The sequence below is a fragment of the Hemitrygon akajei genome, chromosome 26, assembly GCF_048418815.1.
Source record: "Hemitrygon akajei chromosome 26, sHemAka1.3, whole genome shotgun sequence".
In the NCBI taxonomy this organism is placed as follows: Eukaryota; Metazoa; Chordata; class Chondrichthyes; order Myliobatiformes; family Dasyatidae; genus Hemitrygon; species Hemitrygon akajei.
Window position 1 is genome coordinate 31,357,371 of NC_133149.1, and position 26,434 is coordinate 31,383,804.

The 26,434-nt window shown below is 39.6% G+C and overlaps 1 protein-coding gene and 2 pseudogenes across 2 annotated transcripts in view; 1 reads left to right on the plus strand and 2 right to left on the minus strand.

Moving 5' to 3' along the window:
- LOC140716829 (potassium-transporting ATPase alpha chain 2-like) overlaps window positions 1-6,978 on the minus strand; it is a 62,922-nt pseudogene extending 55,944 nt beyond the window's left edge.
- Window positions 1-9,612, plus strand: part of LOC140716828 (uncharacterized) — a 394,334-nt gene extending 384,722 nt beyond the window's left edge. For both annotated transcript variants that reach the window (XM_073029773.1, XM_073029775.1), the window contains one exon: window positions 5,499-9,612. In XM_073029773.1, the coding sequence (XP_072885874.1) occupies window positions 5,499-5,541 (43 nt within the window). In that variant the 3' untranslated portion in view covers window positions 5,542-9,612. The remainder of the gene's footprint in view (window positions 1-5,498) is intronic.
- Window positions 6,114-26,331, minus strand: LOC140716705 (potassium-transporting ATPase alpha chain 2-like; annotated as a pseudogene).
- Between the last annotated feature and the right edge of the window lie 103 nt (window positions 26,332-26,434).

Genomic DNA, 26,434 nt, shown 5'->3' on the forward strand with positions numbered 1-26,434 from the left:
CCTGAGAGGTAAGTTTAACCCAACAACTTTGCAAAGTTCAACTAACCTTTATGCAGCCTAATGTTTTTTATTGGGTCAAATTTTGGAGGGATTGTTCTTAAAGGATGCTTTCAATGTTGGGCAACAGACACAAAATGTTGAAGGAACCCAACACATCAGGCAGCATCTATGAAGGGAAATAAACAGTTTACATTTTGGGCTGAGAAATGTAAATACTGCCTGACCAGTTGAGTTCCTCCACCATTTTGTGTCTGTTGCTCAAGATTTCCAGCAACTGCAGAATCTCATGTTTCAACATTGGCTCCTCTTTGGAATCAGGAAATCCTATTACTGTGAAGTGTTACTGTTGTAATTCTACTGCTAATGGAACTTCATCCCAACCCCCAATCTCATAAGCTTTCAAATGTTGCAGATATGTTCATGAGCCTAAACAGTGATTCCACTGAAATGGGGGAGGTAGACTTTGGCTGTAACACAGGGCTGGGATGGTGAGCGTAGGAGGGAATCAGAGATAGCCAATGATTGAACTGGAATCAAAAGAACACTAAAACTAGAAAAAAAAACACTTTGGTTTTGTATTGAACTGTAGATCATAGTTTAGTTTTACCTACCCACTGGAGTAAATTCATTCAGCAAAGAATGAAAGGAGAAAGAAAGAAGGAATTATGTCCTTTCTTTCACATAATCAGGACTGCACAGTAAAACAAGTAAGACACAATGAAAATGGCACAAACAGAATTGAGATGAAATGTTCATCTAATCTAAATTAAATAGTTTTGACAATTAATTTAAGACAGTTTTGGCAAGGCAGAAAAACCCACTTGCCTTTCTACAAAAAGAGCTGTGGGATATTTTATCTGAAAACTGGTAACTACAACAGTGCTGCACTCTCTCCAGTGTGCAGCTGATACAATGAATTGTTTCCTAAGGAGGGGTGAAAACTATGGACTTGAAAGTGAACATTCTAGCACTGGTCCAAACTAACTTGCCAACTCAACGAAAGTTACCTGTCTTTGACAAGCTTCAACAATAATTCATTTTTGCTGTGGTGCTGTACTGGCAAATACAATTTCAGTGTGACTCATCAAAATATCACTTAAGAACTCTGAGCTCATGTCTTTGACTTCAGAACTATTTATAACAGCAGCTTTGACATCTCTGGATCACTCAAAATAATAAGAAATATGTCACTATTATACTGTATAATACTGCATTTTAGTATAAATTTACAAAGCATGAAATCAATGGCAATTTGCAGTTATTTGATATTGTGCCTATGAATTAGATCCACTTACACCTCAGAATCCATCTATTGGTTTTGAAACCTATATAAAATACACGAAGTAGGCTTAAAGAAGTTCTCCCTCTGTTCAAAAGAGCTTCCTCTAAGACACCTGAGAGATGCTGCTTAGAGGGGTCCATTTTCAACAGCTATGTCTGGAATGCAAAAGCTCTGACAAGTCAATTAAGAGTCACAGATGTACAGTACAAAAAAGGGCTCTCAGCCCGCTGAGTACCACTAACAGAGCACCACTGGGCGCCATGGTAGTGTAGTGGTTAGCGCTACGCTATTATAGCTCACGCCAGAGTTCAATCCCAGCATCTTCTGTAAGGAGCCTCTGTATGCCATGCCCCATGGAATGTGTGGGTCTTTTCTGGGTCCTCCAGTGTCCTCCCACACTCCAAAGATGTACTGGGTAGGTTAATTGGTCATTGTAAGTTGTCCCATGACTAGGTTAGCGTTAAATCTGGGTTGTGAGGGGTTACTGGGCAGTACAGCTTAAATGGCCAGAAGGGCCTAGTCAGTTGTAACCCTAAATAAAATAAAATAACCATTTTATTTTAGCACTTATTTACACTAATCCTACACCAGTCCCATTTTATTCTTCCCACATTCCCCTCAACTCCCCAAAGACTCTACTACTGATATACATGCTAAGGGCAATTTATAATGGCCAATTAACCAACCAAACAGCCAGCACGTCTTTGGAATGTGGAAGGAAACTGGCATTCCTCGGGACACTCAGGCAGCCACAGGGCAATTCCCACAATACATAACACCAGCTGTGCCACTGAACACCAGACATACAAACAACCTTGTAATTCTTCCCTCCCATCAGTGGAAATGTACCGATCCAGCTGTTAGCTCCACTGTGCTACACCCCTAACAGGGAGCTGTGTCAACAAAGTTCAGATTAGACACCTGCATATATAATGTTGTGGGCCCACGTCCATCAGTCCTCCTTTACTGGTATTATCCTCTATTCCAACACAGAATTAGCTAGAAGTGCAAAAATATGCATTCAGATGTGTGAAGTGTGTGATCTGCACATTGACCTCAGTACAATTTCTGCTCAAACTAAATCTCAATAAGGAAAAATCTGTCATGTCACAGATTACCTCAATTAAAACTTTTAAGCACTTGACCGACATTAAGGCGTTTTGCAGCATCTTCCACTGTCTCATTATCAGCTGAGATAATACCAGTACTTTTTGCTATAGCCATTGCGATGATTAAAGGATTACTGGAGATCATAAATTACCTGGAGGGAACAAAAAAGCATAATTAAGAGCCATTAAAAATTTGATGCTAATTCCAGTATTTCATACATTGATGTTTCTTTGATTTGAATAATTTAGAATATTCTGAACCAAATTAAAAACATTTTAAAAATTGCTAAATTTAGAATAATCAAATTAACAACATTTTGATTTTATACCCATATTATCTGATGTAATTCAGAAACTGAATATGTATTAGTTTTCGATTTACATTATTCACATGTGTTCTTAAGCTTTCACCAGTGAAGTTAGTGTGCGAGTTCATTTGTATGCACTGATGTGTTTTCCAAATGTTTTCAAATGCTAAGTCTAGATCATAAGAAACAAGCTTTTCATTCAGAGCTTCTGTAGATATTCCTATAGATGATGATATGGTTAAAATTATATTTCACAAATGTATACTTTTCCCTGTCTATGAACAAGAGCCACTGTGGTAATTGTAAAATATTTTTTGACGAATTAGCCTTGACAGGTGTTTGATGAATACTCTGATAGAAAAGAATTTGCAATAAAGCCACAGTATATTTTTTACTCCAGGCACAGGTTTACAATACCTTTTGCCAAATAATTTAAGCAGTGGGAGTGTTCAGTAACTTAGTTTCACATACCACTAAAGCTTTAGCTGCTGATCATTTGATTGAGGGGGAGAGCCCAAGGCTCTGAACATATCATCTCCAAGCTTTGTTTAACTTCGATGAACTTCTAAAATGGTGATAAATACAGACATTTTACAAGAATTGAAATAGTTAATCTCTACAACAGTACTGAAATAACCCTCAAAGTGGCAAATTACATTCTTTGCAGCTTATGCTGTGGAACTTTTTCTTATAATTCTTCTCAATGAACCCACAGTCTTAATTCTATTGATCTCGCCAATGCCTTGCTTTCATCATTCAACTGGCCAGTCTGATGCTCTGACCAATTAAATTGCAGCTTGAAAAACGTTTTCTGTTCCCACCCCTGCACCCTTAGCCTTGGACTGGCCCAATGACATGGCACTGGCCTTTCTATATGTTATCTACATGTTACCCATCTATGTCAACATTCAAAGTCACAAGATCAGAATTGACAAGTATAGGAATGACACAAAGCTATGCCTTAACCTTTCTGATCCACTCCAATGCTTCAGACATTGTTGGTACCCAAGACCGAATGAACAAGATTCCCTACAAGTAAATGCTTGGAACAATTTGTTTGATCCCTAACCTTAGTGTTTTGACCACCATTCCTACCAGGTACAATCATAGTGCTGAATTCTCATCCACATATCTGCTCTATTTAAACTGCCTATTTCTCCTTCTGTGACCATCTTGGCTGTGACCCACATCAACACATCAGTGACAAAAGAGGCATCCATTGCTGCTTTTGGAACTGACTATTCTAATGTATTGGTCTGATGTTAATGAAACACAATATCAAAAGCAGAATACATCATGCAGCTGACAAGATATTACACATTTATTTATACTGACAGGAGACAGCTTCCTCCCACATAAAATCTTACAGTACTGGTGTAAATTATTCAAATCAATGCAGAAATGCAAACTCTTAAAATTACTCTTGAAAACCTTCAGATCATAACACAATGAGTTACAACAAAAATCTCAGCACTTTATGAGCAGTTGGGTTCCCCAAATGTTCATAAGTCCTATCTCTATGAATCCTTTTCAATAGTTTGCCCACTATTAACTAAAAAGACTCACTGGTCTATAATTCTCTGAATTATCCATATTACCTTTCATGGGCAATGGAATAACGTTTGTACCCTCCAGTCTTCTGACACTACTTCAGTCCTAAAACATCGACTGCTTATTCCCCTTCATAGATGCTGCCTGGCCTGCTGAGTTCCTCCAGCATTTTGTGTGTATTATTCTGGTACTATACCTATAGCCAGTGAGGACACAAAGAAACACCAAATGTGCATCAGCCTCTTCCCTCGCTTCCCGTAGTAACCTAGGGCATATTCCATCCCGCCTTGTGGGCTTATCTAACTTAATTTTTTCCAGAAGTTCCAGCACATCCTATTCCTTAACATCAACCTGTTCTAGCAGATGAGCCTGTTCTACACTGTCCTCACAATCATCAAAGTCCCCCTCACTAGTAAATACTGCAGCAGTGTATTTATTAAGGACCTCCTCTCCTCCAACTCCAGGCACATTTCCTCTTTTATCCTTGATCAGTCCTACCTTGACTCTAGTCATCCTCCAGTTCTTCACGTACATGTTACACATAGAATACCTTAGGGTTTCCTTAAACCTACACACCAAGGCCTTAGCATGTCCCCTTCTAGCTCTCCTGAATCCCTTTTTAAGCTCCTTCCTGGCTACCATACATCTCTCCAGAGCCCTGTCTGATCCTTGCTTCCTAACCTTAAGTATGTTTCCTTTCTCCTCTTGACTAAATGTTCCAATCTCTTGTCAACCGTGGTTCCTTCACCTACCATTCTTTCCCTGCCTCAATGGGACAAACTTATCCAAAATCTCATGCAAGTGCTACTCATACAGGTAGGTCAGACAGCCTTTTGGAAAATTGACTTTTCAATTCAAAGGGTATCACTTTTCTGATGTTCATGGCCATCAAACAAAATTTTAATTATGTTTCTCTTTCCAAAGATGCTGCCTGACCTACAGTGTGTTCCCAAAATTTTCTGGTTTTCTTTTATCAGTTCTCCAGACACTGGGAGCTTGAATCAATTAATGATCATTTTTGACCTCCTATTTGGAACATTTCACATCTTAAAAGGGAAAGGTCATTTGTAAATTTAACCCTAGGTTATCCTGGATAATAAATTTAGTCTATTATTTCTCATAATAGCTAATAAAATACTGCAAATCTCGTACATCCTTTATTAATTTCAGATGTTCAGTAAATAATGCAATGATTGATTTTCTTCCTTTCAACCCAACCCACTTACTTTCTGTTTTTTTTTGCAACAGGGCATCAAGATCGCTGAGAACTCAAATACACAATATAATTTAGAGACAAGGAAGTCAAATCTACTCCAAATCTTTAGAGATTGCCGTGGTTAGAAATCCTAGTTCAAAGTACATTTATTACCAAAGTATGTATGCTATATACAACTTTGAGATTTGTCTTCTTGCAGGCAGCCACAAAAACAAAGAAATATAATAGAACTGATTAAAAAACCAAACACAACAAAGACCATCAAGCATTCAAGGTGCAAAAAAAAAAGAACAAATTTGTTTCCTTTTTTTATTGTTTGCACAATAACATACAGAATACAAACCGCAGAGTCCCCTAAAGTGAATCCACAGCTGTAGTCAGTTCAGCTTTGCAGCTGCTTCAGGAGGCCAAGGGCTGCAGGCTACAGCCACAGAGCCAATTCAGTGCTGAGGTGTGTAAGCCTCATGGAGTAGTGAGCTGAACACTGGTTCATCCTTCACCCTCGGCCTTGACGCCCTGATCTTTTTAAATCAGGATTGGCACTTTAATTGGCCAAACATCATTCGTTTTTCACTCTCGGGCCCCAGCCCTGCTGCTTCGATCTGGCCCCATGTTTGCTTCAGCAATGGCTAAATATCAGTTTGTTTTTAGCCCCCAAGCCCGGGCCTCACTGCTTTGATCCAGGCCCAAGCTGCACTAACGACCACCACAGCCGTACCTGCAATCTCGAGTATCCAGTTTGCTGAATCTTTCAGGATACCACAAAAACGCTAGGACATACAGAGGGTTCAAAATCACAGTTTCCAAAGGGAAAGTACAGACTGCAGATTGCAGTGTCCATAGTCCAGAAAGAGTGTAAGGCCAACAAAACATAAATCAGACATTGGAAAGTTCCTTTTTCAAATCCATATATTTGTCTCTTGGTAAATATTGATGGCAAAATCCTGGAATTATAAATCATCAGAAACTCACTGATTATATTAAACAATATGTATCAAAAGTCAAAAAAACAGTCATAGATGAACACTAAGAATTGAATTGAAAGACAATAATTCTGGTAGATGTGAGGAATATAATTCCATATAATTTGCAGATTTGCTCTTGTCCATATAGTTTAAACCTATTTTGAGATGTTTCCTGAGATTTATCAGAAAATTGAAGAATCAGACATTACATTCAAAGTGACACCTAATTGCATTGTGAGCAGCACCAGTCAGCTTTTAGATCTAATTAATTTTAAAACAGAGGTCCCATCAGTGAATGATCTCAGAAAACGTGTCAAGCTTTAGGCTTTCATTTCAGTCCATCTAAAATGCATCAAAAGGCACTTTAACAATACCAAAATATAAAAGACTCTTGAGTGTGACACTGAGTTCAGATTTGTACACGGTGCGGTTCTGTTACCTAAATCCTTCTCACTCACCACTCCAAGTTCAACATAAGCTGTATGAATAGCGTCTCTTTCATCAACATTCAATGGAACTTCCCTGCCCTGCAGCATTATGGTAGAACAAGACTCCAAGATGCGTTCCAGTTCTCCCTTCAGCACCAAGAGAAGGCCTTCATCATATGGATTGTCTTATGAATGAAAAGCTAAAAATTAAAGTGATTTAGATAAGCATGTCTGCCTACAAGTACTTATATCATATTTCTCACTGTAGAGGCAGTGGCCATTCAGCCCATCAAGTGTTTGCTGGGTCTTAGCAAAACTCCATTAGTCATGTTGATTCCGTGCAAATGGCGCCTCTCACATGCTCATCAACTCTACCCCGATTCCTCTACTACCCATCCACACTAGGGGCAGTTTATAATTGCCGGCTGATCTACTAACCAGTACATCTTTGGAACAGGAGAGGAAACCAGAGCACACATGGAAAACCCACACAGTCATGAGGATGATATTTAAACTTCACCAAGGATCAAGATTGAACTAGGGTCAATGCAGTTAAAAGGCATGGGCACTAACCGCTGCACTAGCATGCCTTGCATAGTATGTCATTTATTAACCATTGTGCGCAACATTGCAATAAGGCCTAAAGATCTAATTCAGTATGAGCACAGCTCTTCTATTTAAGCATGACACCCTACCTGTAGCAAATCCCACCAGTGACATAAGCTCAGAAAATGAGGTGTATAGTATTTGATTTTGAGTTTATCTAAAATGTTCCAACAGGCAGCTTAATATCATACTACCACATTCAACACAAAGCTTAGAATTTTTATGTTAACATTGGAAAAGTGCAAACATTTCATTTTTAAAAACAGTATGAATTTATCCCAAATATTCCAGCATCAGCAAGTTGTGTGATCATTTTCTTGGTGATCTTATAAAGATTACTTTTCCCACAATAACCATGGTTGTTGTCATCTCTGTGGCAGGTATGAGATACAAAATGACATGCCTTCAGAAACCTGCCTCTGTGTAGATCAGTTCCAATCAATACTGCAGATTTCTGGGCATAAAAAAATTATGAGAGTATAACTTACCCGTAGTTACCCAAATAATTTTTTTTGGTCATCCATCAAACCTACAGTCCTAATAAATCTCTACCGGCAAAACAGAACTCGTTGCAAAATCTCGACATCTATTTTCTAAGACAGCAAATTCACAGTGAGGCCAGGCTCAGCAAGGAAACATTCTACACTGCAACTCACATTTAGTCTCTAATAAATATTGGTCATTTGATATACTTTTAAGAATTATGTGCGATATGCAGTATGACTTTGAATACATTGCTTTATCATTATTTCAATGAGATGATTATTGTTTGCCAGCAGTTAAGGATATTTCATTCACAGTTTTATCCTGTTTGCTTGCCTTACAAACAGAAATAGAGAGGAGGATTTGTGAATGCTGCACCATCACTGAAAATGTCTCTCATATTTCCTATTTCTCTTGTTATATTTTTACACTGTCAATGCAGTTTATATGCTCTCAAATATACATGAATGATAATTAAGTGAATTGAACTTGCATTAAAAAAAAGAACATGTGAAATAGAACATAGAATACTATTACACAGCACAGGCCATTCAGCCCAAGATGCTGCGCTGATCTTGATGTCAATTTATACCAAATGTCCTGCTCCTGTGTATCGTACATAGCCCTCCATTCCCTTCATTTTCCTGCGTGTATCTAAAACCCTCTTAGGCATCACCAGACTGTCCGCTTCCACGACTAACCAGAATAACCCATTCTGGACACCTACTACTTTCTGTATAAAAAATGTGCCTCTCACGTCACCATTAAGTTTCTCACTCATATAAGCATTTCTACCTTGGGGAAAGGATTCCGACTATCAACCTTATCTATGCCTCTCATACTTTTAAAGAGTTCTATCAGATCTCCCCGCAACCTCCAATGCTCTAGAGAGAACAGCACAAGTTTATCCAACCTTTCCTTACAGCTCATACATTCTCATCCAAGCAGTATTCCGATAAACATCTGCAGCACCCTCTCCAGTTTCCACATCTTTCCAATAATAAGACAACCAGAATTGCATGCAGTTCTCCAAGTATGGTCTGACTAATCTTCTATAAATGCTGCAGCATGACTTCTTACTATTGAGAAATATACCTGACATAATCACTATACATACCTGAAATATAACCACTATGTACTGGCTATTTACTATACTTCTATCTACTGAATATTACTATGTATTAGTTTACTAGACACATTTTGCTATGTATTAACTAGATACCTTGTATTCTCTTAGCTACATACTTAAAGAACACCTGTTTAGCTAGCAGCACTAATTAGCTGAAATGTACCCCATATATTATACAATAGAATGGCTTATGAAGAGATAATGGTGGCAGACAGGATAGTATGAACAGGAAATGGAATGTGAGGGAGGTTAAGGGAGGCTGACTGAGAAACAACCGTGGCCAGAAATGAGGCCCAAGATGTGAACTGGAAAGAAATACTGGTGGCGCACCGAGAGCTGGGCAAGAGCGATTGATTAGTTAATGTATAGATGATATGCAACTAAAAATTGATTGGGTATGCTGATGAAACCGAAATGTAACTGAGATAAGAAATTACTATAAAGAATGCTGTACACCGGAGCTCGGTGGGCTTTCGGTGACAAGTTCATTGATTGCCTCAGCCTTTGTTTGCAAATAAAGGTTTAAACTTCTCGAGGAATTGTCTGCGTCTCCTGGTCATTTCAAGTAACCACAACATTACCAATGAAGACAAGCATGCCAGCACATACAGCATCATTACCAACTTATCTATTTGTGTAGCCACTTTCAGTATACTCCATCCACCTTTATATTCATTTGAACGTGACAAGAATAAAACTGACTGTATGCAACTGACATCAGCAAAATGGCTAATTTCTAGGTCCTTCATGGGTCTTCCAAATCAAAGTATTTCACCAGATGTGAAAATCTTTGAGACATTCACACACAGTGAAAAGCAATATTTAAATGAAGGTTTTTTCTTTCTTTATAATCTTAGTAAGCACAGACAGACTGAAGGTTGGTCAAATGCTTTTGCTCCTTAACTGAACTACGTAGAGAATATTCTGTGTGTTATCTGGAAACTTAAAATTCTACTGTGCTTTCCAACTTGTCCAGTACCTGAAACTTGTTGGTAGAATTGAATAGTTTCTCAAATATTTTTTATATTTTCACTTCTGAATTCCATCACTTACCAAATACAATTTCTGAGAACTTCAGAAAGGCACTTTCCAAGGCATCTTCAACCACTTCTCTCTGCATTCACAAAAAAACAAAGTAACATTTGGGTTAATTAATATCCTTAATAGAAATATTAAGGATAAAATGTGAATAATGTCATCAATTATACCAATTTGTTACTTATACCAATAAGACTGATTGTCCACTGCCCATTCATCCATTTATTGATTGTATTTAAGAGACTCTGCTTAAAGGTTAAACTACTAATGAGCTATAAAGCCACTATTAATGGAGTATGACATATAATGCCTTCAGAATGCTGAACATGACAACGAAATTACAAAAGTGGAAGCCGGAAGAGATTGTGCTGACGCTTTCCAGCCTGTTGGTTAAATTCGTCAGGACTTGTGGCCAAATCTCAAGGATTGGCCAAAATATTAAAGGTGGACCGAAGAACATTTAGCCATTAATGGAAATGGCAAAAAAAGACACAGGGCTCCAAATCAAAATGTGCAAATCTATTATGCACAAGATTAAATGTTTTTATGCTTCATGGAACAAAACCTGTTATTGAGTACAGAACATAAAAGAAAGAGGAACTGTCTTTTAGAGCAGACTGCATGCAAGGATAGGCTATAGATTTGCTTGAAGAGATGATTGGCAGGAAAGTAAAAAGTAATTGGTCAGTGATATTAGCGAGAGTTAGGGGAGACAATGTGTGGAGGAACATGAGGACATCAGCAAAAAGTGGTGTAAAGGTGACAAAGTAACAAATAAAACTTAATGAAGAAACAAACTTGTGCATTCAAATTCATTGGCCAAGGTAAGGTCAGGTTATTTAACAAATTCTGGTTAAACAAAGCCCTTGGTTTTGTGTGATAGAATTTCAGACATTGAAGCAGTAAGCTGGACTAAAATCTCAGATGTGTATAACAACAGCATAGGAGACATGCTAAATAAGCTAAAGTATTAATTTATGGTCTAGATTTTTTAAATTGCAACAAATAATTCACTTTTGAATGCTATGCTGGATAGGGTGGCAACTGAACACTTGAGGTTGTGCTGGATGAAGATAGTGTGGTGTTTTCCCTCTTATTAACATAAAACAGTGACACTTCCTTTCCCACAATTTTTCTGTGATCCTCTGTGGCGCCCCACATCCATCTACTGTACATTTGAATTTTATCGCAAAGTTTCTTGAAAATAAAATAATTGACTCTGTGCTACCTTCAGAATTAGGACATCATCCTGTGCTGCTTTGAATTCTTCACGAATACAGAGAGCAATAGTCTTGGCAAGAGCTGTCCACATGTGCAATGTTTGGTCATAGCTCTGAACTATAAATAAATACAACATGTTACTCATATATTTAGTAGTCTTTTTCCCATTTATCTGCTCTCTATTTATTATGCAGCAGATGAACAAATTAATGCTATGAACATATAAACATCGAAACATCTGAATTAGTATCAGGAGTAGACCACTCAGCCCATCAACCCTACTACACCATTCAGTAAGACCATGGATGATCTAACTGTAAACTCTTTCTTTTTCAATCTTTTCATTAATATCAACATGATAAGATTAATACATAGTTATTGGGGTTACAGAATTACAAAATTAAAATGAACATAAAAGGATACACAAGCAATAAGTACAATATAGTTAAGATCTAACTGTAAACTTAACCCTCTATTCCTATCCATCTGCCAAAGCCTTTAATTCTTTTACTTAACAAGAATCTATCTAAAGTCTCGTTTGACTTCAGATATCACTTTCACTGCACCTTGAGGAAGATAGTGCCAAAGACTCACAGCCCTTAGGGAAAAAAAAGTATGCTGCCTCATCGCTGTCTTAAATGAGTAAATACTAGTTCTTGGTTCTTCCACATGAGGAAACATCCACCTTGTCAAGGGCCCTAAGAATATTTTTGTTTCCATCAAGTTCCTTTCCACCTCATTGAACTCCAGTATTTAAATATCAAATCTATCTAATCTTCCTGTAATGGGCCATAGGCCCATTCCAGATATCAGTTCAGTCTTTTCTATTTCAGCAGCCCTCATGGCTGAGGATAACTTGCTTCCTCTCTGGTTTTGTGGGTTCTAAAATAGCTAATAACGCTAACACAAAACCATGAGACATAGGAGCAGAATTATGCCATTTTCCCCATCAAGTCTTCTCCGCCATTTCATCATGGCTGATCCAATTTTACTATCACCCCCAATCACTTTCTCCCCATATCCCTTCCTACCCTGACCAATCAAGAATCTATCAACCTCTGCCTTAAATATACATAAAGACATAGCCTTCACAGCTGCCTGTAGCAAAGAATTCCACAGATTCTCCACCCTCTGGTGAAAGAAATTCCTCTTCATCTCCGTTCTAAAAGGATGACCCTCTATTCTGAGGCTGTGTCTTCTGGTATTAGATTCTCACACCATAGGAAACATACTCTATCAAGGCCTTTCACCATTCAATAGATTTCAATGAGGTCACCCCTCATTCTTCTGAATTCCAGTGAATACATGCCCAGAGCCATCAAACACTCTTCATTCAATCCTGGAATCATTTTTTGTGAACCTCCTTTGAATCTTTTCCAGTTTTAGCACATCCTTTCTAAGATAAGGGGTCCAAAACTGCTCACAATACTCCTAATGAGGCCTCACCAGTGCTTTATAAAATCTCAACATTACATCCTTGCTTTTATATTCTAGTCCTCTTGAAATAAATGCTAACTTTGCATTTGCCTTCCTCACCACAGACTCCACCCACAAATTAACCTTTAGAGAATCCTGCACAAGGACTCCCAAGTCCCTTTGCACCTCAGTTTTTTGTATTTTTTCTCCATTAGAAAATAGTCAACCCTTTCATTTCTCCTACCAAAGTGCATGACCAAACACTTCCTGACAATGTATTCTGTCTGCCATTTCTTTGCCATTTTCCTAATCTCTCTAAGTCATTCTATAGCCTCTCTACTTCCTCAAAACTATCTGCCCCTCCACCTATCTTCATATCATCTGCAGACTTTGCAACAAAGCCATCAATTCCTTCATCCAAATCATTGACATACAATGGGTCTCAACACAGACCCCTGAGGAACACCACTAGTCACTGGCAGCCAACCAGAAATGGCTCCTTTTATTCCCACTCTTTGCCTCCTGCCAATCAGCTAATGCTTTATCCATGCTAGAATTCCTGTAATACCTTGGCCTTGGAGCTTGTTATGCAGCCTCTTCTGTGGCACCGTCTCAAAGGCCTTCTGAAAATCCAAGTACACAAAATCAACCGATTCTCCTTTGTCTATCCTGCTTGTTATTTTTTTCAAAGAATTCCAACAGATTTGTCAGGCAGGATTTTCCCTTGAGGAAACCTTGCTGACTACAGCTTATTTTATCATGTGCCTCCAAGTACCCTGAGACCTCATCCTTAATAATCGACTCCAACATCTTCCCAATCAGTGAGGTCAGACTAACAGGCCAATAATTTCCTTTCTTCTGCCTCTCTCCCTTCTTGAAGAGTGGTGTGACATTTGCCATTTTCCAGTCTTCCAAAACCATTCCAGAATCTAGTGATTCTTGAAAGATCATCACTAGTGCCTCCACATCTCTTCAGCCATGTCTTTTAGAACTCTGGGGTGTACACCATCTGGTCCAGGTGATGTATCTAACTTCAGACCTTTCAGTTTCCCAAGAATCTTCTCTCTAGTTATGGTAACTTCACACACTTCATGACCCCTGACACTTGGAACTTCCACCATACTGCTAGTGTCTTCCACAGTAAAGACTGATGCAAAATACTTATCCACCATTTCCCTATCCCCGATTACTACCCCTCCAGCTTTGTTTTCCAGCAGTCCAATATCCACCCTCACCTTGCTCTGTTGGCATCCTCTTTAATATTATTGGCTAGCTCACTTTTATATTCCATCTGTACCTTCTGAATGACTTTTTAGTTGCCTTCTGTTGGTTTTTAAAAGCTTCCCAATCCTCTAACTTCCCACAATTTTTGCTCTATTATATGCCATCTTTTTGGCTTTCATATTGGCTTTGACCTCTTGTTTGTCATGGCTGTGTCATCTTTCCTTTAGAGTATTTATTCCCCTTTTTGATGTATATACAGTATCTTGTGCCTTCCAAATTGATTCCAGAAATTCCAGCCCTTACTGCTCTGCCAACATCCCTGCCATGTCCTTTTCCAATCATTTCTGGACAACTCCTCTCTCATGCCTCTGTAATTCCCTTTACTCCACTCTAATATGGATGTATCTGACTTTAGATTCTCCTTCTCAAATTTCAGGGTGAATTTGATCATATTATGATCACTTGCCCCGAAGCGTTCTTTTACTTTAAATTCTCTAATCAATTCTGGTTCACTGCACAACACTCAATCCAGAATAGCTTATCCCCTGGTGGGCTCAACTACAAGCTGCTCTAAAAAGCCATCTCGTAGGCACTCTAGAAATCCCCCCGCCCCCTTGGAATCCCGCACCAACCTGATTTTCCCAATCTACCTGCATATTGAAATCCCCCATGACAATTGTAATATTGCCCGTTTGGCATGCATCTTATATCTCCCATTGCAATTTGTAGATCACATCCTTACTTACTGTTTGGGGGGTCTGTATACAACTCCCATCAGGGTCTTTTTACCCTTGTCATTCCTTAGCTATATCGACAATGATTCAACACTATGTCACCTCTTTCTAAAGATTTGATTTCATTTTATTTTACCAACAAACCCTCTGCCTTCCTGCCTGTCCTTTTGAGACAATGTGTATCCTTGGACATACAGCTCCCAGCTGTAATCCTCCTTCAGCCATGATTCAGTGATGCCTACAACATCATACATACCAATCTGCAACTGTGGAACAAATGTATCCACCCTATTCCATATACTGTGAGTTTTCAAATATAACACCTTCAGTCCTATATTCACCCTTTTCCATTTTTCAATCTTATTAACATCTTTCCTGTAGGTAGGTGACCAAAACTGCACACATTACTCTAAATTAGGCCTCACCAATGCCTTATACAACTTCAAGATAACAAACCATCTCCTGTACTCAGTATTTTGATTTATGAAGGCCAATGTGCCAAATGCTTTTTTTTTTACAACCCTATCTACCGGTGCCACCACTTTGAATGAATTATTCCCAGATCCCCTTGTTCTACCGCACTCCTCAGTTCACTATCTGCCCTTGTTGGTCCTACCAAAGTGCAACACCACACACTTGTCTGCATGAAATTCCATCTGCCATTTTTCCAGCTGGTCCTGTACTCACTGCAAGCTTTGATAACTTTCCTCACTGCCCACTACACACCCAATCTTGGTGTCATCCGCAAGTCTGTTGATTCAGTTATTATCCAGATCATTGATATAGATGACAAACAACAACAGACCCAGCACCTAACCCCATGGCGCTCCACTAGTCACAGGCCTCTAGTCAAGAGAGGCAACCATCTACTACCACTCTATGGCATCTCCCACAAAGCCAATGTCTAATCCAATTTACTACCTCATCTTGAATGCCAAGCAAACTGAACCTTCTTGACCAACACCACCCGCCCCCCCCCCCCCCCATGCGGGAACTTGTTAAACGCCTTGCTGAAATCCATGTAGACAATGCCTTTATCAACTTTCCTGGTTACTTACTCAAAAAACTCTATAAGATTGGTTTGACATGACCTACCATGCTGACTACACCTAATCAGTCTATGTCTATCCAAATCATCATATAGCCATTCCTTTAGAATACTTTCCAATACCTTTCCCACTACTGATGTCAGGCTCATCGGCCTATAATTTCTCAGTTTATTTTTAGAGCTTTTTTTAAAGAGTGGAACAACAGTGGCTATCCTCCAACCCTCTGGTAGCTCACGTTACAAAGGATGGTTTAAATATCTCTGCTAGGGCCCCTGCAATTTTGGCACTTGCCTCTGCAGGGTCCGAGGGAATCGTGCCCTCCCCTTTCCTACCTTGACTGGTCCTATTCATCTTATATCTCTTGTTCCAGCTCTATGGTCACCAGCTCAGTTTCAAATCTCTTCAAATGTCTCTAAGGACCCAATGTTTCTAACTCCTGTGAACTCCAGTACTGCAAAATTTGTTTCTTCCATTCTTTTTTACAGGTGGAATCTTCACTTCCTTCACCACATCACTAGTGGCTTTGCTTTCTTCCAGCTCAGTCCTCTCAACCCAAACCCTGCACTTCTATATCTTGCCTTCTTTTAACATGCTGTTGAAGCCTACTTGATTGACCAAGAACTCAGTCACCTGATCTGAAGGCTTCTCCTTTAGTTTGATGCCAATTTTGTCCACTATTGGCCTGAAATGGTTTGTTCCATTAAAACTATCACAAAGATGCCAGAGGTTGTACTTCCTTTACAATAAAATACAGAAATAAAATGCATAGTGAAATAAAACCTGCGCCAACTGCTGGGCCATGGGTATGGCTTGAAAGATATGTTCCAGCCTGAAAATTGTTGGAGGTTTCATAGTGAGTAGAAATTTAATTTTCAGTTCAGGCAGCAACTTCATGAACAAGAAATAACACACAGTTCTATTTGTTATAAATTAATTTTCAGAATATGTAGATTATCGTCACTTTCAGCACCGAAGCTGTGAGTTTGCCAAGTAAGCTGATTAATTTTGGCATCACTGATGCTTAAATAGAACAAGCACTAATTTCAAAGGACTCCACTTCCCACTTGGGAGTCTGCACCTCACCCTTATTTCACACCTCACTGCTACAGTGAGAGCAGATTGCTTCTCTGCACAGTCGATCAGTTACAAATATGAGCTTCATAGCAAAATATTCCCATTGCAATGTATTATAGATTCAGTGCTTTATAAGGGGCTGAAATGGCCAACAAGAACAGATAAATATTACTCATGATTTAAGGTAGAAATATTACTCAATAAATCAGACCAAATTCTTCGGGCTGATGGTCAATTTTCGTAACAATGATTGAAACACTTGCACTAAACATCTTGTTATTTTTTCTTCACAGTCCACAGACATACCGGGTAAGTTAAATAGTGACTCTAAATTGTCCTGTGATTGGGTTAGGATTAATCAGGTTTGTCAGGGATGCTGGATGGCCGGAAGGGCCTACTCCATGTTGTATTGCTAAATAAAAAAATAAACAAACTATGTCTGATAATACCCCTCACTTCCCTGCACATTCATGTGCCTACCACAGAGCTTTTTCAACACCTTTATCATATTTGCAACCGTCACCACCCCTGACAGTCAATTCCAGGCACCCACCACTCGGCAAAAGAACCTGCCCTGCACATCTCCTTTGAATTTACATGCCTCACCTGAAATACTTGCCCTGTAGTTTTAGACATTGACCTTGGAAAATGATAGAGGCTGTCGATCTATACCTTTCATAATTTTATAAACATTTATCAGGTCTCCCCTCAGCCTCCTCCATTCCAGAGAAAACAACCCTAGTTTGTCCAACCTCTCCAGGGAGCATTCTAATAAACCTCTTCTGCACCTTCTCCTAAGCCTGCACATCTGTACTATAAAGGGGTAACCAGATCTGAATACAATGCAGCCTAACCAGAGTATTATAAAGCTGCAACATAACTTCCTGACTCTTAAGTGCAGTGCCTTGATTAATAGTGCAAGCATGTCACACGACTTCTTTATCCATCTATCGGCTGCGTAGCTATTTTCAAGGACCTATGGACCGAGACCTCAAAATTCTTCCATCCGTAGATCAATGCTGTTAAGGTTCCTGCCATTACTGTCCCTTGACATTTGAGCTCCTAAGGTGCAAAAACACACCTTTGATAGGATTAGACCATCTGCCATTTCTCTCACCAGTTCTGCAAATGATCTATACCCCGCTGATAAATCACAGCTTCAGAAATACTGTATTATCAAATCCCCCAAGACAATGTTCATTTTGTTTCCAAGGTTACAGGGAAGTAGTGATATTCCCAACAGAATGTAACAGACCTTTGTTCATGGATATCACTAAGACAATGGTACCACTGAGGAAGGAGCAACAGATACTGGAAAAGGATAAACAATCCTTTCAGAGGTTTCTAATCTTTTTTAATCCATGGACCCCTGCCGTTAACTGAGGGGTCTGTGGACCCCAGTTTGGGAACCCCTGCTTCAGATTGTATTTCTGGGATACAGCAGTGAAGACTGTGGACACAATGAGGGCGGGTAGATGCTGGAAAAATCTGTTCAAACAGCCTGAACATCTACTGTGTTATATTAAAAAATGTTCAAATTACAAAAATATTAATGTCATTTACAAAAGGGGTGGTAAAAATTTCAGAGTTGTGTACTTTGATAATAAATGAACTTTTGAAACTTGTCCCATAACACTGCATTATATTGGAGTTCCACTGTACTTTGCAAAAGATTACACTCAGAATACAAATTCCTCTTCATGCTTGAAATTATGTAATTGATTATCCTAACTAAAATGGCAATAGAAATCATTTGAAGGCATCTTTGGGTGATTGTTTACTTATCAAAACTAAAGTAAATAAAATTAATCACGAATGTAATCTAGTTAGAGTGTTGGGATATTGGATTAGATTCAGCATAATTATATCAATATAAAGACAGATTCAATCACACGCCTCCAATACCTGCCTGATCTTCACTGGTATCTGCTGTGTAGACTTGATTATCAAAGCACCAATGTGCGACAGTCATTCGATTCTAAGTTATCAGAGCAAATGGCAGAGATGGAGCCTAAAGTCCCAACAGCATTCAAATTCTTTATTAGGTAGTTCTTCTTGGCTATTAGAGTGAGACTAATCTGTGGGAAAAAATGGACAAAAGGCAAACTTAAGCATCATTTGTTATCCAAAATATGATGCAGATTCAGACTATTCCAGTAAATAACTCCAAGTAATTGAAATACAACTAGTTATATAAAAAAAAAGAACAAGAATATTACACTTTTAAGAATGGTACTATCACATTGTGACAGGAATAACTGGTGTGTAGAATTACACCTAGAAATATTTAGTGTATCAAAGATGTTGAAACCAACATATTGCATTCCATATTGACTTCAGAGCCTAGCAAATCAACAGATAACTTTATCAAATAAACTAGTTCTGAAAATATTCCAGATACAAGAGATTTTCAACTCTCTCTCCATAGAATATAGAAATTTCCAGCACATTATAGGCCCTTCAGCCCACAATGTTGTGTCGACCACGTAACCTACTCTAGAAAATGCCTAGAATTACCCTACCGCATTACCCTCTATATTTTAAGCTCCATGTACCTGTCCAAGAGTTTCTTAAAAGACCCTATTGTATCCGCCTCTACCACCATCACCAGCAGTGCATTCCATGCACCCACCACACTCTGTGTGAAAAACTTACCCCTGACATCCCCCTTGTACCTACTTTCAAGCACCTTCAAACTGTGTCTCCTCATATTAGCCATTTCAGCCCTGGGGAAAAGCCTCTGACTATCCACACGATCAATGCCTCTCATCATCTTATACACCTCTATCAGACTACCTCTCATCCTGCATCGCACCAAGGAGAAAAGGCCAAGTTCATTAAACCTATTCTGATAAGGTATGCTCTCCAATCCAGGCAACATCCTTGTAAATCTCCTCTGCACCCTTTCTATGGCTTCTACATCCTTCCTGTATTGAAGTGACCAAAACTGAACACAGTACTCCAAGTGGGGTCTGACCAGGGTCTTGTATAGCTGCAACATTACCTCTCAGCTCTTAAACTTAATCCCACGGTTGATGAAGGCCACCACACCATACACTTTCTTAACAACACTGTCAACTTGTACAGCAGCTTTGAGTGTCTTATGGACACAGACACCAAGATTTCTCTGATCCCCCACACTGCCAAGAGTCTTACTATTAAATGCTATATTCTGTCTTCAAATTTGACCTACCAGAATGAACCACTTCACACTTATCTGGGTTGAACTCCATCTGCCACTTCTCAGCCCAGTTTTGCATCCTATCAATGTCCCACTGTAACCTCTGACAGCCCTCCACACTATCCAAAACACCCCCAACCTTTGTGTCATCAGCAAATTTACTAATCCATCCCTCCACTTCCTCATCCAGGTCATTTATAAAAATCACGAAGAGGAGGGATCGCAGAACAGATCACTGCGGAACACCACTGGTCACTGGCCTCCATGTAAAATACGAACTATCTACGACCACCCTTTGCCTTCCGTGCGCAAGCCAATTCTGGATTCTCAAAGCAAAGTCTCCTTGGATCCCATGCCTCTTTACTTTCTGTATGAGCCTTGCATGGGGAACCTTATCAAGTGCCTTACTGAAATCCATATACACTACATCCACTGCTCTATCTCCATAATTTGTCATGGCAAACTAATCCCTCTTAGAAGACCTCTAAAAGTTAACACCAGTGCACACTTTATTAGGAGCCCAACACACACAAATTGCTGGAGGAACTCAGCAGGCCAAGCACTATCTATGGAGGGAAATGAACAGCCAGCATTTCAGACCAAAACCCTTCAACAGGAGCCCGATGAAGGGTCTCAGCCAGAAAAGTTGACTGTTAGTTCATCTCCATAGATGCTGCCTGACCTGCTGATTTTTCTTCCAGCATTTTTCAAGTGTTGCTCTTGGTGAATAAGTGAACTCCTATTCACAACCTCCTATTCCTATGCACAACCTCCAAACAGGTCAATGGCAATTAAAAAAATTCAATGTATTTGTTCTCCACATTATTAATACCTAATTTGATTAAAGTTAAAGTCACCTAGGATCATTGCATTCCCTTTGTTTCAATCACCTCTAATATACTATATCCTACATAGAACAGTACAGCACAGGAACAAGCCTTTTAGCCCACATGATGCCAAATTAAACTAATCCCATCTGTCTGCATATGATCCACATTCCTCATTCCTTTCATGTTCTGTCTGTCTAAATGCCTCTTAAACACTTCTATTGTTTCTGCTTCCAGCACCAGCTTTGGCAGTGTGTTCATGAATGAGACTGTATACAACATTTTAAGCTAAATAGAGGGACATCCATTTAGAATGAAGAAGAGGAATTTCTTTGGCCAGAGAGAGGTGAATCTGTGAAATTCATTGCCACAGGCAGCTGTGAAGGCCAAATGATTGAGTATATTTAAGGCAGAGATTGATAGATTCTTGATTAGTCAGGGCATGAAGGCCTGGGGCTGAGATTGGGGCTGAGAGGAAAATGGATCAGCCATGATGAAATGGCAGAGAAGACTCAATGGGCCAAATGGCCTAATTCTGCTTCTGTATCTTATGATATTTTGGTCTACATAGTTGGGGGTTGGTGGTGTAAAGATTCTGCTGAATAGAAATTGATGCACCATCAATAACTCACTCTGAGACGTAAAGGCGAGATATCGGCTTTTATTGACTGGAAGAAGGAACAAGCAGTGGTTGACCACCATACTACATCCTGGAGACAGAGAGGCCGGGCTCAGACCTCAATCGCCTTTATACCGGGGTCTGTGGGAGGAGCCACAGGAGCAGTCATCAGGGGGCGTGTCCAGGCAGGTATATGTAGTTCACCACAGAAATATAGGAAATTGAAGAGAAACAGCAGAGTGATAGTTCAAACAAAATACAGGCGAATGATATGTGCAATGCCAGGAAGATACTGTGTAAACAGACATAACTCCAATTAGAGTCAGATTTGAAAAAAAATATGTAAAGGCAATATTAAAGGCTCCTATCAGAATCCACATAATATGTCTAATATTGGACAAGCTAATGGCATAGATAATATAAATTAGGAACAAATAATGTGGTTGTTAAAGTGGCCAATGCTGGCAATTAAATACTCCAATATTTTTAAATTTAAGGAAAGATGAAAAGGAGGAGGGATATCCTTAATGATAAATAATGGGATAAAGACAGTGGAGGCAAAGGATCTTAGCTTAGAAAGTCAAGAAGTAGAATCCATTTGGTTGCAGCTAAGAATCAGTAAGGTACAGAATGCATTGGTTGGAGCTGTAGACAGACAGCCATATATAATGGCAATGAAAGGATTTACTCACATTTGTAAAAGCACACCTCGGTAGGGATAGTCAGCATGGCTTTATGTGGTGGAGTTCAGACCGCATTTGTGACATTGTGTTAATCTCTGGTTATCCCATTACATGAAAGATGATAGACTTTGGAGTGGGTGAAGAGGAGGTTAACTGAAATGCAGTCTGCATTAAAATTATTAGCAAAAAGGAGAGGTTGGACAGACTTGGATTATTTTCTCTGGAGTGTTGGAAGTTGAAACGAGACATGATCAAAGTTTATGAACTTATTAGAAGCACAGAAACTCTTTCCTAGAGCAGAAATATTAAAGAGTATAAGGCATAGTTTTAAGATGTGAGGGGGAAAGTTTAAGGGATATGTGTGGGGCAAGTTTTTTTAAACAGTTAAGTTAAAGGAATAGATGTTTCTTTCTCCCACAGTAATCTTTCAGCCACATATTAAATCCTTGATTTTATTACCTCTGTGTCAATTTGCATATGTGCAGGTAATAATCCAGTTGTTATTTTTGTTGTTGTCCCTTTGAACATGGATCCTAACTGCTCAGACTCTTGCAGGGAAACATGCTCTTTAGTCCTCTTTATGATGCTGGTTCCCATGTAGACTAGACAACTGGGTGTTTCTCCTCACACTCCAAGCTCATCCTCGACCTTAAAGGGACAACCTTAAACCTGACACTAGTCAGACAGTGCAATATTTTCACTTGACCTCATCATTGCAGTAAATACCCCATTTCGGATACTATCCTCTGTCCTTTCTGCTTCCATTTCACTTCCCCAACCTAAACAACACTGTCCCTTTTCTCTCTCCTCCTAAATTACCCAGTGTGCACCTCCCTCCACCAATTGCCCAACACTCACAAATTCCACCCAGTGGTTCCCTCCCCTGACAACCCATCCCTCCCTCTCCCATCAGATTCCATCATCTTCAGCCCTTTGTCACTTGTACCTATCACCTCCCAGTTTCTGGGACTATTCCCGTTCTCTCCTCCCCATGTGCCTAAAATTCCTCCTCACCTGAATCCAGTCAGCTCTGCTCCACCTCTTATTTGTTCTCAATCTTTCAAGTCCAGAGGAAAGGTCTTGAGCCAGAGTCAAAAGTCCATTTCCCTCCATAGTTGCTGCCTGACGTGTTGAGTTCTTTTTTGTGAGCTGACCCTCTGCACCAGACCATTATGGGCAGTTTGCTCACCATTCCTGTAGTCTCTGCTCTCAAATGGAAGCAGATCATTAAATTTGCCACCTATCAGACAAGAGCAGGTGTTGTGGTTCCTCCCACCTTCTGGATGCCCGTACCGGATTCCTTTCCAATTACACTCTCCTCTTACTCTTGACTGACTAATTCTGAGGGGTGTGACGGCCTCTTGGAACATAGATTCCAGGATATGCAGTGACTATTGGTCTTGTAACTTGAATTGTAAAAAAGGAATATCATTTCCCCACCATGATGTTTTGGCTCCCTGTTTGCTCATTCTTCCCAAGATTTCCCCCACAACCCTCACTAGCGCTTCGCCTCAACTAACTGCATATACAATTGAGCAAGTTAGTCATCCAGTTTAGTGAATTGCCAGCATTACTTCTGTTTAAAACTTGTTCCTCCATATTGTCCTTGTGCCTTTCGCACTACCAAAAGCTCTTGAATAAATGAAGATGAAGAATGGGACGTTGTGTTAGCATTGTGTACTTACAGTGAGCATGGCCAGCAAACATTCAGGTATAATTAGCAACAATAATGCCAATAAGATGATGGAATCTAGTATTTTGTACCCTAGACATATTGAGATGATGAAGAACATCACTCCCATAGTCACAGCCAATCCAGTACTAACATAGACAAGGTGCTCAATTTCTTTTGTGATTGGAGTCCTCTCATTTTGTAGTCTGGATGCAAGAGATGCACTCCCTCCATTGATGGTATGATCTCCTGTGTTGATCACCCTGCCTTTAAAATGTAAAAATACTTTATTAATTGGTGCAATTAAGTTAAGAAGTACAGTACATTTGGAAGACAAAGGGTAGGTGAGAAAAAGCATTGGCAGATAATGATCAAGTAAAGTCTAAAATGTTTAATTACTGCTGGACCAAACAATCTTACCAGTCTACATGAACTTTTATGACTGGTTTTCCCCATGACTACATCAGTACAGGGGACAGAGTTTCCAACTGTACAATCATTTCTCTGGATTAGTTGAGAGTGGCAATTTAGCTGAAGTCCAAAATGACGGGCACTGAGTGAAAAGTATTCTTGGAGAGCAACAAGGTTTCTCAGTCTCAGGGAATTTCACATTCTACAGAGGAAAGTCATTCCTAAACAGCAAGATCAAAATTTTGTGTTTTTTTTTCCAGATTACAGCAGCTTTTAAAGAATCTGAAATTCAAACCTTCCAAAAACGGAATCACACAATAACAATTCCTCTTAAAGCAGAAGCACAGTTGAACGCACCATGCATGTGAATGCAATTTGAAAGATGCAAAAATTCATCTGCCGTCTCCATGACAATACAGTAATGGCTGTACATTATTCTCCTCTTCCAGAATTTGATCTTACTGATGTCAATGCAAATTAATTTTTTATGCAAAGTACAATGTACTGTTGCCACTATTCAACAAAAAGATGAATTCCTGTCCCTATTGCTTTCTCACATTCTACATACTCAAGGCAAAAAAAAAGATATAATCTACTACTGCCGTTTCCAATGACATTTGCTCCTCATTCAGAATATAAATTCACACATAAAATATGCAGGCTGGCCAGAGGAATTGTTGCTTACTATGATTAGTGGCTTCAAGTTGCATTGTAGACATACAGTTGAGGGGTGGGGGGGAATGTTCTCTAGAACGAAATGTAAAATACTGCCAACTATTTCCAGCCTCCCTTCAAGACAAGTGGTGGAATAGTAGCCGATGTTCTTGGTTTCAAGTAGGTGCGTTTGATACTGCTTCAGATTCACCTTTCTAGGAAATGCCAGTGCTGTTCTCAGGATAGCATATGATAACACGTATGTATTTTTATAATAAATTTACTTTGAGCTTTCTTCTTAAAAATAAGGTACCAATATGATAAATTATCAACCTTCCATAAAGAAACCATATCAATGAAACAGAATTGAATTCAAATGTTATTAACTAATTTTAATAAAGTGATCTTAAACATTATTTTAAGTCACATTAGTCTTGAATTCCTCACCTGAAATGTTGGTGGAAGGTGATTCAAATGTATATTTTGAAAGAAAATTGGACTTCTACCAAAAACAGGGGGAAATGTACACTATCAATGATAAAACTAATGAGGCTATATAGAACATGGAAGACTTCAGCACAGTTCAGGCCCTTCAGCCATGATATAGTACCAATCTTTCAACCTAGTCTAAGGTGAATCTAACCCTTCCATTCCACTTTGCAATCCATTTTTCTGCCATCTATGTCCCTACCTCTACCACTATCCCAGAGCGTTTCAGGCACCCACCACTTTGTCTGTTAAAAAAATACCCCTGACTTGTTACATACACCTGCATGGTGCATTCTCCAGATACCTTATGAGGTAACCGTAGCCTTCAGCCAGGAGCAGATGTCATCAGGTGGCTCCCAACCTTCACAGAGTGTTCCAACCCTTAACCACGACACTCTCCAGTTGGTAGGCCGGCAGTGCTGGCCAAATCACTGCCCATCTGCTCCTGGCTTCCAGCTTCCCTCCTCTCGCCTACTCCAAATCTAACAAGAGGCTCATTCTGCCTCTTCCCCCATCCTACGAGCTGCTTGTTTTTTGCTCCTTTCGTCCAGGCCCAGAGCTGACAACAACCACCATGCTGATTTGGCTGGGAAACCTCTACAGCCGATCTCCACAGGGAACAACCATGCCTGCCATCCCTTGTCTTTGCACACCTGCACTAAAGGCTGGAACTTCAAGGCCTTTCTCTCATGGGCCTCTTCCCATCCCTCCTCCCGCGGCACCATCAGCTCAACCAGAGTTATTTTCCGGTCTTCAGTTGACCACAATACAATGTCCGGGCGGAGGGTTGTGTGCATCACTCCAGGAACTGCAGCCTCCTTTCCACATTGACCGTCATCTCCCGGGACCTGGCCATTAGCAGCAGATTGGGCTTTGGTTGTGTAGTTATGAAAGGCCTGGCTCCCTCTTTGATAAAGGTGATGGACTTCCTCAAATCTGTGCCAGTTTTCATCTTCTTGCATCTCTCTCACTCTAGTGTGTCAGCAGCACCTTATCATGACGCCACCTATACTGCCCTTGAATTAGAGCTGTTTTACACCCGGACAGTATATGAGCCAGTGTCCC